This window comes from Habropoda laboriosa, unplaced genomic scaffold (assembly GCF_001263275.1).
Source record: "Habropoda laboriosa isolate 0110345459 unplaced genomic scaffold, ASM126327v1 scaffold212, whole genome shotgun sequence".
Lineage (NCBI taxonomy): Eukaryota > Metazoa > Arthropoda > Insecta > Hymenoptera > Apidae > Habropoda > Habropoda laboriosa.
This window is the reverse complement of record NW_017100509.1, coordinates 1954527-1967647: the sequence shown is the minus strand read 5'-3', so window position 1 is coordinate 1967647 and position 13121 is coordinate 1954527. Positions and strand designations below refer to the sequence as shown.

Here is a 13121-nt window from a genome sequence, read left to right as displayed (position 1 = left end):
TTCTATCGTACGTTTCGTTGTTCGGAAGGAATTGAATCGAGCCGGTGTATTTGTACGATGGCAATTGATGGGAAGAAGGAGAGAAGAAACGCGTAACGTCCGTCTGATCGAGTATCGAAATTGGTTTAACCTTGCCGCGCTATCCTCTCGCATTTCCATACCCCCTAACTTTTCCGTGTCGATGTGGTTGCACAGAAACTCACCAGATTTCTAAGCACGTCGTCTGGCACGTTTCTAGTGGAATTGCAGAGTGCCCTGGCAGCACTGTGAGAGAAAATCACCGGTGCCCTCGTCGTCTGCAGGGCCGCCCTCATGGTCCTTGTTGAGACATGAGAGAGATCCACTAGCATTCCCAGTCGGTTTAGTTCCCTGACAACTGCCTGAAAAATAATAAGAAATAATATGCATATTTCCTGCACTGCCGTTTTCTTTCCAACTCTTCCTCGAGAATTTCTGGCTCTTACTCGGAACGAGAATTGAGAAGCTTTTTGGGAAAAGGGTCTCGAGGACAAAATTGGCGGATCGAGTAAATTGCATTGGAAGTTTCAGTTCGGTTCACGGATAAACAGAAAACTCCATCGTATAAAATTAGACATTTTTTCTTACAACAGTTTGGATTGTATTTTTTAAATTATATTAGAAAAATTCGATGTTTTCAATCCTCAGGGGTGGTCTAGCCCTTTAGAGAACTCCTAACTCTCGAGAGTAATTCCCGAACGAAATCATTCCACGTAGAAAATAATTCAGCGAAAATTATTTCACGAAAATTTGCAGTCTCAAATTCCTCCTTCGAACTTCACCAACGATCACTCTCACGACGCGCAAAACTACAGGAATTACGCCAATATCGTCTCCAATTAAACACGCATCACGGAACAATTTCAAGAACGTATCATTGCACCCGTCGTTAATAAATTCTTGCCTTCAGACCGGAATAAATTCTGTCGATCACTCGAACGTGCCTTGAACGCGATAAATAATTGTCACGTAGTTAAGAATCGATACACGGTCGAATGGTGGGAACGGGCGGTGGTTTTGATACGCGAATTCGATTGAACCGCCGTGCAATTTCTCCGAACACGGTTAGAATGCAAATGTTCATACCGGTCATACCCAGGGCAAAGAGATTACGTGATTTTCCAGTTTGCATTAGCATCAGCCGCCGACGAGGAACTTTATTCGTACGCGAAACGACTCGAATTTCGTTTTTGGCACCGCGAACCAGCCGCCGCCGCTACCAAGCCACGTGTCCCTGTTTTGCATACGCCGCGGACATTATAGAAATTAACGGACATAACGGATGGCCGTGTATTCCGTCGCGACGCCTATATACGTACATATACACATATACTCGCTCTTTAATTAATAGAACGTAACACGCGAACCGCAACGTTCACCGCAGAAAAACCGTATCTTTTTTTCCACCCTCTCCTCGCTTCGAATCCATTTCTAACCCTTTTTCTTCCGTTCCGTGTGTACACGACACCGCGAGTTTCTGCCTCAGAACGCCGCATCTCGGTCAGCAGCGTGCACAGGACTTAACTGCCTGTGAGTCGTGCAGGAAAAGTCACGAAGAGACAATGTATGTAATACGTTCTCGTGTATACCGTTCCAGAGTTTTTAGCTCCGAGTTGAAAAACAGTCGAATATTTTCGCGAGGTAAAACCAACGGTGGAATGTAGGTCCATCGTCCGCGGTGTCTAAGAACTCTCACGTATGACATTCTTCCGGGAGAGGGTAGAACGAGGAGGTTCGCTAACGAGTCTGGGGGACTTGCGAATTTTCCAATGGATTTTTTAAAACTATCTCCATCTGCTTTTTCTCCGGGACAAATATTTCTCGTCCGCGGTGTCTAAGAACTCTCACCTTTGACATTTCTCCGGGGTCGCGAGAGGGTAGAATGGAGAGTTTTCAGGGGCTTTGCTAACGAGCTGGTGAACTTAACTTACGAATTTTCCAATGGAGAATACGATTTTTTTCAAATGTTCCCACCTGCTGTTTCTCAGGGAAACATTTGTCCCGTCGCAGTTTCGTAATTCAGATACCGGGTGACCAGTTTGTAACGTTCAAAATTGAGGCGCTTTCTCCACTGCTGAGGATAGTGACGAAGTGCACCGAGGGTCTAGCAATTCCGCGCAATTACAGGGTCGAGTCACTCGGCGGTAATTGCTTTGAAATGCGGGAAAGGCCAGTGTGGGTGTGCAAAGGACTCGCGAGATACCCTTAATTCGGCGCGATTTCACGGGGAGTTTATTAAGAACGATGATCGGTGCTTCTCTCGTAACTCGAGCGAGACGGGGTCGTTCTCTTCTTGTTAGGAACAGAGAGAGAGAGGGAAATCAGAAATTGCATAATAAAGAGAAGGAAGGGTGGAGAAAAAAGGAGTAGAGAGGAGGGAGAAAACGCGGGTATTTCGACTGGCGAACATTAGTAGACGGGCGTAAGCAAGCCCACCTCTTCTGTCACGCGGAAATAGAAGAAAACAGCCGCGATCTATAGACCAGGACGCCGATACGAGTGAAAGGAAAAGAAGGAACACAATGGGTACCGTCCTTTTTTTTCTTTTTTTTCTCGTTTTTGTTTTTGCCAGTGCACCCCCGTTCTAACGAGACGCCGCGCGCCGGTGATGTTCGTTTTTCTCGGCACGCGCGATTTTGCAGAGACAACGGGGACGAGGTGTTTCCCGCGATTTAAGCCGCCTTTCCAACCAGCCACTCGTTATCCAGAACGAATATTTAAACCGTACACCATCGGTCGTGGGTATTGGGACACTTACCGAATCTGAAGCGTACTGAAATCTAGCGAACTTTATCGGAGATCTACCGAAATTTTCTACCGATACTGAAATTTAACCAAATTTGCTGTATTTTGTTCAAATTTAGCGTAGAGTACTGATATCTCTTGAAATCTGCGGAAATCTACGGCAATCTATCAAAATTTACCGAATTCGACTGAAATTTACCGAACTCTGCTGAAATCCAGCCATTTTTTTTCTCAGTAAAATTATTTCACTCACAAAAATCATTACAAAATCATTAAAATACTAAAGAAAAATTATTCTTACTTAGTTATTCATATTTTTTTAAATATATGACACTAACTTTGGCGAGCAAACATAACCTTAAATCATATAACACTTTCTACACTAACGTAACGGGTGTCTTAATATTTACGAACATCACACACCCGAAATCTTGTTACTTAATTTTACCAAACCTGTAATTTTCACTGGAAATTATCGCCAAAGATGATTAGGTGAAATTTAACTATCGTAACGCAAGTACCTCGGGGTATACCTCTAATGATTACCAATTTGATTTCAAACGGAAGCTTTTAGGATTCAATTTCTAACCTATTGTAATTCAACACCGAACGAAGTTTCACATAACAGCTTTCGTGCCTTCAATTACACGCAATTGTTGATTTGTGTTGACGAATCGTGCCTTTATTCCGTTACACCAGGAACGCGCGAATTATCTATCGCTTGATGTGAAACAGGTTAATTTTTAATACTTCAAATTTCCAATGAAAAATCTTAGCTGAAAATTTGTGGCTGATTAGGTGAGCACTAGGTTAAATACTATTTACCATAGTACGCCGTTCTATGTACACGGTGAGATTTATCGAACCGGCAATAAGCTCGAAAATAAGAACACATTTCTATTCTATCGGTGCATATTGCATCTCTGTGACGGAGAGCCACATTCTTCCGGGTGTTCTATAAAGAAAGACGTGTAGAGGCGCATGTGTAAAGTAACAGAGGGAAATAAGGCGGTAGGCAACACAAGTATTGGGTAATCGAAGAAGGAAAATAGAAAGGGAACAGGGGAAATATTGCACCTATCGTGCACACGTGGCCGCGTATACCTCAAAACGGAATCACTTCTTGAAATATATTTGGTCCACGCGAGGGCTGGAATATATGGTTTCGAACTTAAAACGAGAGGAAAAGTTTCCTGCCGAAAATTTCTACGATTCGTCCTGATTCTATATCTGTATGTACTTATGTATATATAATACTATACGTAATATACAGAAAAGGTTGATCGTGGAATTTCTTTTTACCCGTGTAAATTCCCTTTATTTTTTCCACACGTTTCGGAATCATTTTTCAAACGAAAACCTGCTACCAACCGCGTTCAACCCTTTTTCTCCCTTACGCTGCTCGAGAAAAATCACGAAATAGCCGATGCTCCATTTAACGGAGGCTGCTTTTGTACGCCTTCGGATGGATTCTACGTCTTCCTCGTGGAAGCGTGCGTGAATGAGTTCTCTCGTTTAACTTGAAATTCGAAAAAATCTGTGATATCAAAGAAAAATTGAACTTGTCGAATTTGAATGAACATACACGGACAATGAATCCGTCCCAAAATACAGAGTGGACCAGTGAAATCTAACCTAACTACCTTCAATTCTCAAAAAAAAATTCCACTTCGTTTCGTCAACATTGAAATGCTACCGAAATTGAGCAAAAAAATGATTCACACTGAAATGTGAATTACACCGAAATTATTCACACTCCAGCCATTTACCATCTCGTCCTATTAAACAACCCGAAATTTCACAATTATCCCTCAATATTGTCCTACGAGATGCTCCCATAATCTCCCAGCGATTCATTCGAGAGATCCACGGAGCTGAATGTCTCGCCTGGCGCTTGTGTAATATCACACAGCCCTATTGAAAGCCAGGCGAATTGAATATCGGGAAAGAAAGAAACTCGAGGTTAGAGAGAAAGAGAAGAATCCTCTCGTTGAGCCTGTTACGTCACGAAATTATTTTCAATCTCGGTATCGTAACAACGCGAAAACCGGGAAGACACGAGGCGAAAAGGGGTAGTGGGTGTGGGGAGAGAGGAATAAGACAAACTGGAATAGCTTCGAAATCCTCAGATTAGCGGAGAATTTTGTAGCAAATCGTCTGGCAGAGTTGCGCCGCGGCCGTGTACCCTCCACAATAACGATTTTGTACCGACGTTGTTTCGATATATAGTGAACGGTGGTGCGCTTGAACAATCGAGGCATGTCTGGCAATGTGGCTTCGCCGTGCTTGCACACACACACAAACACGGTTGTCGGTGACGCCGGTTCCTGTGTATGTAAATGAGGGTGAAAAGGGAGGGAAAGAACGCGGTGAAACAAAGAGGAGACGAGAGAAAGGGCACACAGCATCCAGAGGGTAACAGAGAGGGGTGTATTCGAAGGGGAAAGATTAGAGCAGAAGAAAGAGAGAGAGAGCGATAAGAGAAGGGGGTAAGGGATGGCGGGGAAGATAACAGAGATGGCTTATTTGATTTACGTTCCCTTTTGCATCTCCTCTTCCTCCAACCCTTCTTCTCCTACTACCACCAACTTCCCCTACTCTACAACGATCGTTCTTTCTTTCTTTCTTTTTTTTATCACGCGACAGAAACTACCACCAAGAGACTGCAAATTTTCGCAGGATCGATAAAAAAAAGCTTCATCCCTTCTCCGCTCCTGTTCACAAAAAGATTCACTAGTGTTTTCCTTCTTTTTTTCGCCCGTTCCACTCGCCTCGTTTTATCGCCGGTGCATCGGGCGGCCAGGTAGCGTGCGACGAATGCCAGAAATTCGAGGCCGACGAAAATTTCTGTCGATTTTCGTTGTCGGAAGTGTGAGAAAGTTGCCGGCGCTATAGGTAGAAGAGATCTGACGAGGGTGAAATGTGGGTCACGCTCTCGTCGTAATTTCGCGAAGAATGAAGAAGCGGTCGTATAAATAGAGCACGTTGTGTGTCATTGATTGCTTTCCATTGATTATTATTTACCTGCCCCGTTCATCGACAGTGCTCTCTACGGTCACTTATAAATATACCGGTTTTATTCCGGGCTGGTAGTACACGATCGATGGAGATCGTTCTTTAATATTTGCTCGGCTGGCTGTTTTCAATGCGCGGGAAGGAAATATCGAAACGAGAATTCACCAAGAGGAGACCGAGCTTTAAGCCGTTCCTTTTTATGCAAATGAAAAGTTTATTTACATAATTCCTCGTCGGTTCACGATACTTCCACTCGGTTCACTTTGAGCAAACGTTCTTCGCGTTCTCTCCCGATCGTGCATCGTATTCGTATCTTATTCGATGGAAGATGCAATGGAAACGTGTTGTTTGTTTTTTTTTTTGCTTTTTGTAAATACGAGGTAGAAGTTGTTCGTAATGAATTTGAAATTTGTCTTTGAATTGTAGCAGTGATAATAGAAAGAAAACGATGGTCAACTCACCTTTCCAAACTCACTGAGTCCCGGCGTCGAGTCCTGGGTACTGTTCGTCTCGCCAACTGAACAGACTGCCCTGCCAAGAAAATGTCTGTTAGAACTCTCTTCTGTTCGCGTGTAAAACCGTCCGGGAAATTCAATAATTTTTCAATACACGCGCCTTCGTTTTTTCTCCAGCACGCGAAAACACCAACATCTCTCTCTCTCTCGAGCCGCGATTTCTCTACGGTCTCTTCCTTTCCCACGTACAGAGATATCTATACAGTCTCGTAGCCGCTCTTTTCACAAATAGAACAGAGGAACCAGGAATAAACTTCAACGGTGGGATAAAGGAAATCGAATTTTTTCTCTCTTCGCGAGAGTGGTATCTCTGAAAATCGTTGTTGCTTCGAGATACACTATGTGTCTCTCCCCTAAACGAGAGATTAACGTTACACTATTATTCTTTAAATCGCACGCGTTCTTTCTCGTAATTCAATTGGCCGGAGTTTAATACACGAAAAATTGACATCGGTGCTCCGTCGTTGGTGTAATCAGGAAGATTAAAAAGGGTATTTGTACGGCAACGGTACGACTTTATTGTTTCCCATGGGCAGGGCAGGTAGAAATTTAATCCGTTCGAAGGGAAAGGAATTCGAGGACGCAATCTTCCGGATCGCTTTAAAATCGAGAAATAATTTATCACCGTAGGAAGCAATTCCTCGGCGGTAAGAAACGTTCGTAGGTGGTCACGGTTGAGTAAGGTAAAAGGGGCCGAAAGATCGTCGTCGACGACTCGTGAATCCATAGAAAATTTAATCCGACCGACGAAAAGCCGGTAATCTTTCTTCTCCCCGGTCGATTCTCGCCTCGATACTCTCTGGGCTGGGACGGTCGCGGAAACGTTCTCAGAGAGAGATAGAGAGAGACGTTAGGGAAGGTCGACAACTCGTCGTCATCGAGAACCGCGGAAAATCCAATCGTCTCTCGACAATCCTCCCGTTCCCACGGGGGAAAGCGGACGAAGACAAAGGAGGTACAAAGAAAAGGCGGAGAGACAGAGAACCAGGTCAGAGATTGACGTTAGGCCTATAGGACACCATCTTTAAGGTGATTCTCCGACATCGTCGCGAATAAAACGAGTTCTCGTTAATAACTGCACGAGGATGAAGCTCGATTTTTGCTCTTCTGTTGGAAGCTGTAGGAATTGTCATTTTATTGGAATTGTTGCTCGAGGATTCAAGGTTTCAGCCTGGTCCAGTTGAATCGAGCAGAAACATATCGATAATGTCGTTGTCATTTTTAATAATTAATAATAAGCACATTGTGATCAGGGACCATTCTTCCAATCAGGTGTTTTTCATTGTTCAGCCTCGAGTAATTCAAGCAATCCAAGCTGTGAAAGCCTCAAAAGCCTTAGGATAAAATGACGAAGTGATGCAGATGAAATGACTTGGATATTAAGGAGATTTTCAACGTCTCCCATCTCTAATCGAAGCATGATCCACTGGACCATCGTAAAACTGAATTATTCAGGCCTCTGAAAATTTTCAGAAGCCTTCGAAAACGTTCTTCACTTCAGCCTAAAACCCAATTCAATCTTAATATTTCACTTTCATACACACTCTCCCATTTAGCAATGAAACAGTCAACGAACCGCCTATCCTACTGCTTTTGGCCATTTCACACGCAGCAGCCTACCAAGAAACCTTTTCTAAATTATTTTAATTAAATCCTGTTCGTGATCCTTGCATCTCTCCATTCAAGACACCTAATAGGGAAGCAGCCAGCGTTAGGTAACCCGTTGAAAAGAAAGCTGTGTAGCATCGAAGGAGAGATTTGCTCGAGGACAAGGCACCTAAGGATCTTATTTACAGCGCCACGAGGTATCGTGTCGAGGGACGCATAAAATAGGCAAGGATTGAAAACCAGGCTGAATCAGGTCGACGGCCATTGTCGTCTGATACTTTCGAGTCGAACTGTTAGTTACGGGGAACGATATCAACAGTGTCGTACGTTCACATTCAGACAGATACACGGACACACAGAGAGAAAGAGGGGAGGTCATCTCTAGTGGAAACTCTCGAGCGTATAAATTCCGGCTTTGTGGCAGGGTTCATGGAATTATTCCGACTTAATGGTGAGCCTTCGTTGCGGAAAGTATGTAGGTCGTGTTGTGGACACGCTTTAAGGTTTCCAGCTACCGCGATGCGGCACATCCAAGTGTTCTCTGTAAAATTGATGCTCAATAGCGGCGTATCTGATATCTGAAAGGGACTTGTTATTCTGCTCCCTCCGCTGTTCAGTAAGTTTCTCGAGCTTGAATCGATCGGGGCCACCTAACTTTCCCACCTCTTTGTCGCCTCTTCCTTTCCAATTTCGATCATATTCTCCACGAGCAAAGAAACTCGTCTGAGGAGATTTAATTAGGCATTTCAGCGACATGGCGTGTAGTCTACGAATGTGAAGATTCTTCACCGAGGGAGATTTTACCGTAGACGTGAAATTTTCCAGTTTGGTCACATTCTTTTGAAACTTGTTTTATTAAATTAAGACGGAAGCGCAAAACGGTCGAAAATTAAGGTTGAATGTGTGCAGAAAGTTTGCAAGAAATACTCGAGACCCCTATAGGCGCGAATTTTGAACAGCAGTGAAAGGATTAAAATAGTTTCCTCGACAGAATTGTAGAGATGCATAAAGTAAAGCTTTATTTATAACGGCAGGATAGAAAACGAGGCATCGTGGGACACATAAAACTTGTCAGGAGGATTGATGCCTTCGAGGATCTCACATTTCTACCGCGTTTCGACGTTATTCCGCTGACAGTGGCCCATGTTTCTCCAGGCCAGGGTCCGAGCGCAGCGGCGATCTCGGGATTCCCCGAGAAAATAATAAGAAACTTTGCAAGCTATAAATGTTAGAGACCCAGATCAGGTCTCCGGAGATCGAGACGTAACGACGAGCCACGGGAGTTCCCTTGAAAAATATAGGCAACCGAAAAAAAGGAAACTAAACCGCGAAATTTTTACGATGCAACTGGGTGGATTCGGTTGAAAGAAAATTCCTATACGCCAGAATCAACGTATCGAGCTTTACGAGGGGAATCACGTGAACTCTTTCGAGTCCGTCTTTTGGTCTATTCATCGGCCACGAGTTCGATCGAAAGGGATTTCACGTACGAATTCGTCGAATCCGTCGCGAGAATAACCTGTTATCGCGACGTTCGACGAAAATTTTTGATGCATCGCAGGCTAGACGGTGAGAAAAGTCGATAAGACGATCTTACTCTTTGGCCTGGTGGTATCGGGTCACGATTTCTGCCGGCCAGAAGGAAACTTCCTTCTCCGAAACAAAGTTCTGTTGGCCGTTCGTTTCTTTGAAACGTAGGAGCGTAAGTGTAGGGTTTTTGGCAGGGTAACTGAAATCGCTGAAACCGAGAAAATTTTACTCTGCGCCAACGTTTTAGATTGCTTCGAGCTCCTTTCAGCCTGATCGGCTGTGGGATAGCTTTTTCTTCCAACGATGGATCACGGTACAAAGCGGGCACGGAATGAACTGTAGTGAAAAAAAGTACACCCTTGGTCTTGGTGAAAAGAGCGACAAGGGAGTAAGTTTCGTCGGTCGATTAATTGAAATGGAAAATGGCTCTTTAAACGGGCGGAACCGTTTTATACCGGGATCAAGCCAATGCGCGCGATTTTATTTGACGATATTCGGAAATTTTCTTCTTTTTCTTTTCTTTTTCCCAGTCGACATGGGGAAGAATCGTCTCTCTTTCTTCGGTGAATTTTTCTTTGTTCGTACCTCTGTAATATCTGCTATAACGTCCTTTGAAAGACTTTGCCGGTCTATGATGGCTGAAATGAAATCACTTGGTCCCGCACAATGGCAACATTTCGATATGAAATTGCGTGTATTGTAATGAAATTATGAATTAAATCGCGCGCGAGGTTCTCGAATGGGGGGGATTATCGATTCGTCGCCGAGCACCGCCGACTGTACTAAATATATTTTCATAGATAATTAATTGACCGTTATCCCAGAAAGTGATTGAGAGACAATTAAGAATCTATTATATTAGGTAGTTTAACGGTGGCTGTGCGTAGAACGTTACGCTGTTACATAAATTCCCCTGTTCAATTTAGCTTATTGATTAAGCTCGATCAAATATCCCGAATTTCGCGAGCTCGGTGAATCGAGCTTTTCGTTCACCCAAAACCGTTCTACCGTCGTAAGATCGAAACTTTATAAACACTTTTTCTGCAGATGGCTATCTGTCCGTCTTTTCTCTACGTTATTTCTTTTTTGTTGTTGTTGATGTTTCGAAAGTGGTATGGAATGTACTCACCAGGAAGTATCGCAGGCATGCGTCAAGGTAAGGTATCTCGCGCCCAAGCCATAAAATGTCCTGAGAACGCCCAAGGAATTCCCCAGCGAGTGACCACCTTCGACCCCGATAAGACTTGCGATTTTGCCTTCTCGATGCGCCTCGATAAGACCTGCGCAGACGAAAAAAATTGTCCTCCCTTTTATCCTGTCCCCAGACTGTTCGAATAATTAGAACAGTAACGTAGAATCCTTACGAAATCTTGGCGTGATAATCTCACGCGTGACGGTCGCCGGGTCAGATGTGACCCAGTTGTAAAATCTCTCCCTTCTTTTTTAATTAAAAATTTTCATTTCTTTGTTAATTTAAACAAGAAAGAGAGAAAAATTCGATTTGAGTTTCTCGCTGACAGAGAAACTTTCGCACGAATCTTTTCCGATAATATTGTTTGCAGTCTGTTTAGGTATTCTTTTTATGCAGATGCAGAGGGGAGCGTTTTAACGTAATTTTTTTCGCACTGGTTGCAGGTGACAGACGAGATCGGCCGGGATTTACATGGGAATATCCATGCTTGGTCGGGCTGATCAGGAATCGAGGGATTGTTCCGTGTACGAGTTGAACGAGACCGGAGTTCTGATACTAGATTATTCAAATCGAGGGAAGAATACGTAAGTACGTAAGTCATTCTATGTTCGTTCGTTTCAGCGGTTATCGATCGTTGGATTTTGTTTTCCCAGCGAATTGCATATTCTTCGCGAAGTAACGAGGTTCCTTGTTTCTCGAGAGTTCGTCCTCGTGTTGAACCTCTGCCGGTTCGTTCTCCTCTCTTCTCGTCGAGTAGAGAGAGAAAAAGAGGGGAAACGAAGAACCGAGTCGCGGATACTTTTAACGCGTGTCGCGCGAGTTATTTAGAAAAATTTCAGGTAAAGCCAGGGAGGAAGGTAATAGCCGAGACGTGGCTAATAACGCATTCGCAAAGAGATGTTCCTCAGGGAGAGATTGTTACAATTGAATGAAAAGAAATTCAATCTCTTCGTCCCATGAAAGATTTTCCTTTCTTGAGAAAGAACTGCTGCTTTGGATATGGAGTTTCTCAAATATTCCTCGTATTTTACAATACGGAACGGGGAGCACGCTGGGGGAATAAATGCATAAGAAAATACGATCTTGGGAATGGAAACCCCGTGAAATTACAATGAAAAACGCGTACGAACGAGATAAAGTGGAGAGAAAAAGTCAGTATCACTTGATTGTTTATGTGTCTTCTATGAGTTAACCTAATTCCAGTTGCGTGTCAACAGTACCGTGCAGTACTTGGACCATTTATTATTACTAGTGTAAATCCATTTCTGGACGAAATTGAGAAAACAAGTAATTTACATGTAAATCAATGCAAACTTATTTTTTTACAGAAAATTTACAGTTAATTGTTTTAAATATCCATATGCTTCAATCGAAAATCCGTTAGTAAATGATATTGAATAATCCATAAATCCATTTACAGCTCCCAAAAAAATTGACTTAATTAATTTTCATAAATTCTGTATAAATTCACGGAAACGTGGGAAAACTTATCAGACTCCAGCAATATTTTCGAATCGACCGAAATGCAAAGCCTCGAATATCTCGACACATGGAAAAATGGGCTGACACCATTTTCACAATAAACGGTTCATTGCTCGACTCTTTTTCCCCAGTTTCTAAATTTTGCGGTCCACAGCGTCTCCGTAAAAATTCACAGCAAAGTTTCTCGGTTTCCGCAGGCCACACACGTGCCCGAAAACGCACACGGCACACGACAGAACGCTACTTATTCCCGTTTTATTTCCCCAAGTTCTGGCTTGATCGGTCATACGAGTGTTCACAGGCCTTAACCGGTGGTTCCTACACGAACCAGCGCCTTTTCCACCTACTGCCCCTTTCCTTCCATGACCTCGTTTCGGTTTCCCACTTGGCGGAGTTTCTCGAGCTTATGAAAATGGCTGACAGCTTTCTGGAGCGGGTTACTTGTCGTGAGAAGTTTTACAACAAGACGTTCGCTATACTTCGCCGTCCTCTCCCTCGAATCTCTCTCTTCCTCTACGGCTGTCGCACTTGCCCCATGTCTTCCTCTCATTTTTCTGCAACGGCGCGTGCATAACGCGACCTTTGCTTCACGTTTCTTCCACCGTGAGCTGGTGCACGCACTCTCCTCTATTCGAAACGACCAACTTCACCGCCGTTCCGCCTCTCCTCCGCCCCATTATCTGCATCTTTCGTTTCAAATTATTCGCGACGAGTGGAACGAGAATGATAATTATCCTGAAACACGCTTCTCTCTATACGCCGCTCGGAGGATTTTTATCCCATTCGACGGTGTAATTAGTCGTTCGAGAATTATACCGGAAGGTTTGCTCTTTCGTTCGGGGAAAAATGACCTCTGTTTGTTGGAATTTTTGACGTTCGACCGAATAGGCGTCGACACCTGAACTTCGGGGGTTGTTTTCACCTCTTTAACACGAAGGACGGTTAATAAAGAAAAATACGTGTCAAATAGTTTTTTGAGAAGTATATCATGCGTGAGTTTCATTGAAATTGGTGAA

At 43.5% G+C, this 13121-nt stretch overlaps 1 protein-coding gene across 1 annotated transcript in view; it reads right to left on the bottom strand.

Moving 5' to 3' along the window:
- LOC108576248 (dipeptidase 1-like) overlaps positions 1 to 13121 on the bottom strand; it is a 153536-nt gene that overhangs the window by 8427 nt on the left and 131988 nt on the right. Inside the window, exons 6-8 of the mRNA XM_017939207.1 lie at positions 10561 to 10711; positions 6240 to 6309; positions 204 to 380 (exon numbers count right to left, since the gene is read on the bottom strand). Coding sequence (XP_017794696.1) covers positions 204 to 380; positions 6240 to 6309; positions 10561 to 10711 — 398 coding nt within the window. The remainder of the gene's footprint in view (positions 1 to 203; positions 381 to 6239; positions 6310 to 10560; positions 10712 to 13121) is intronic.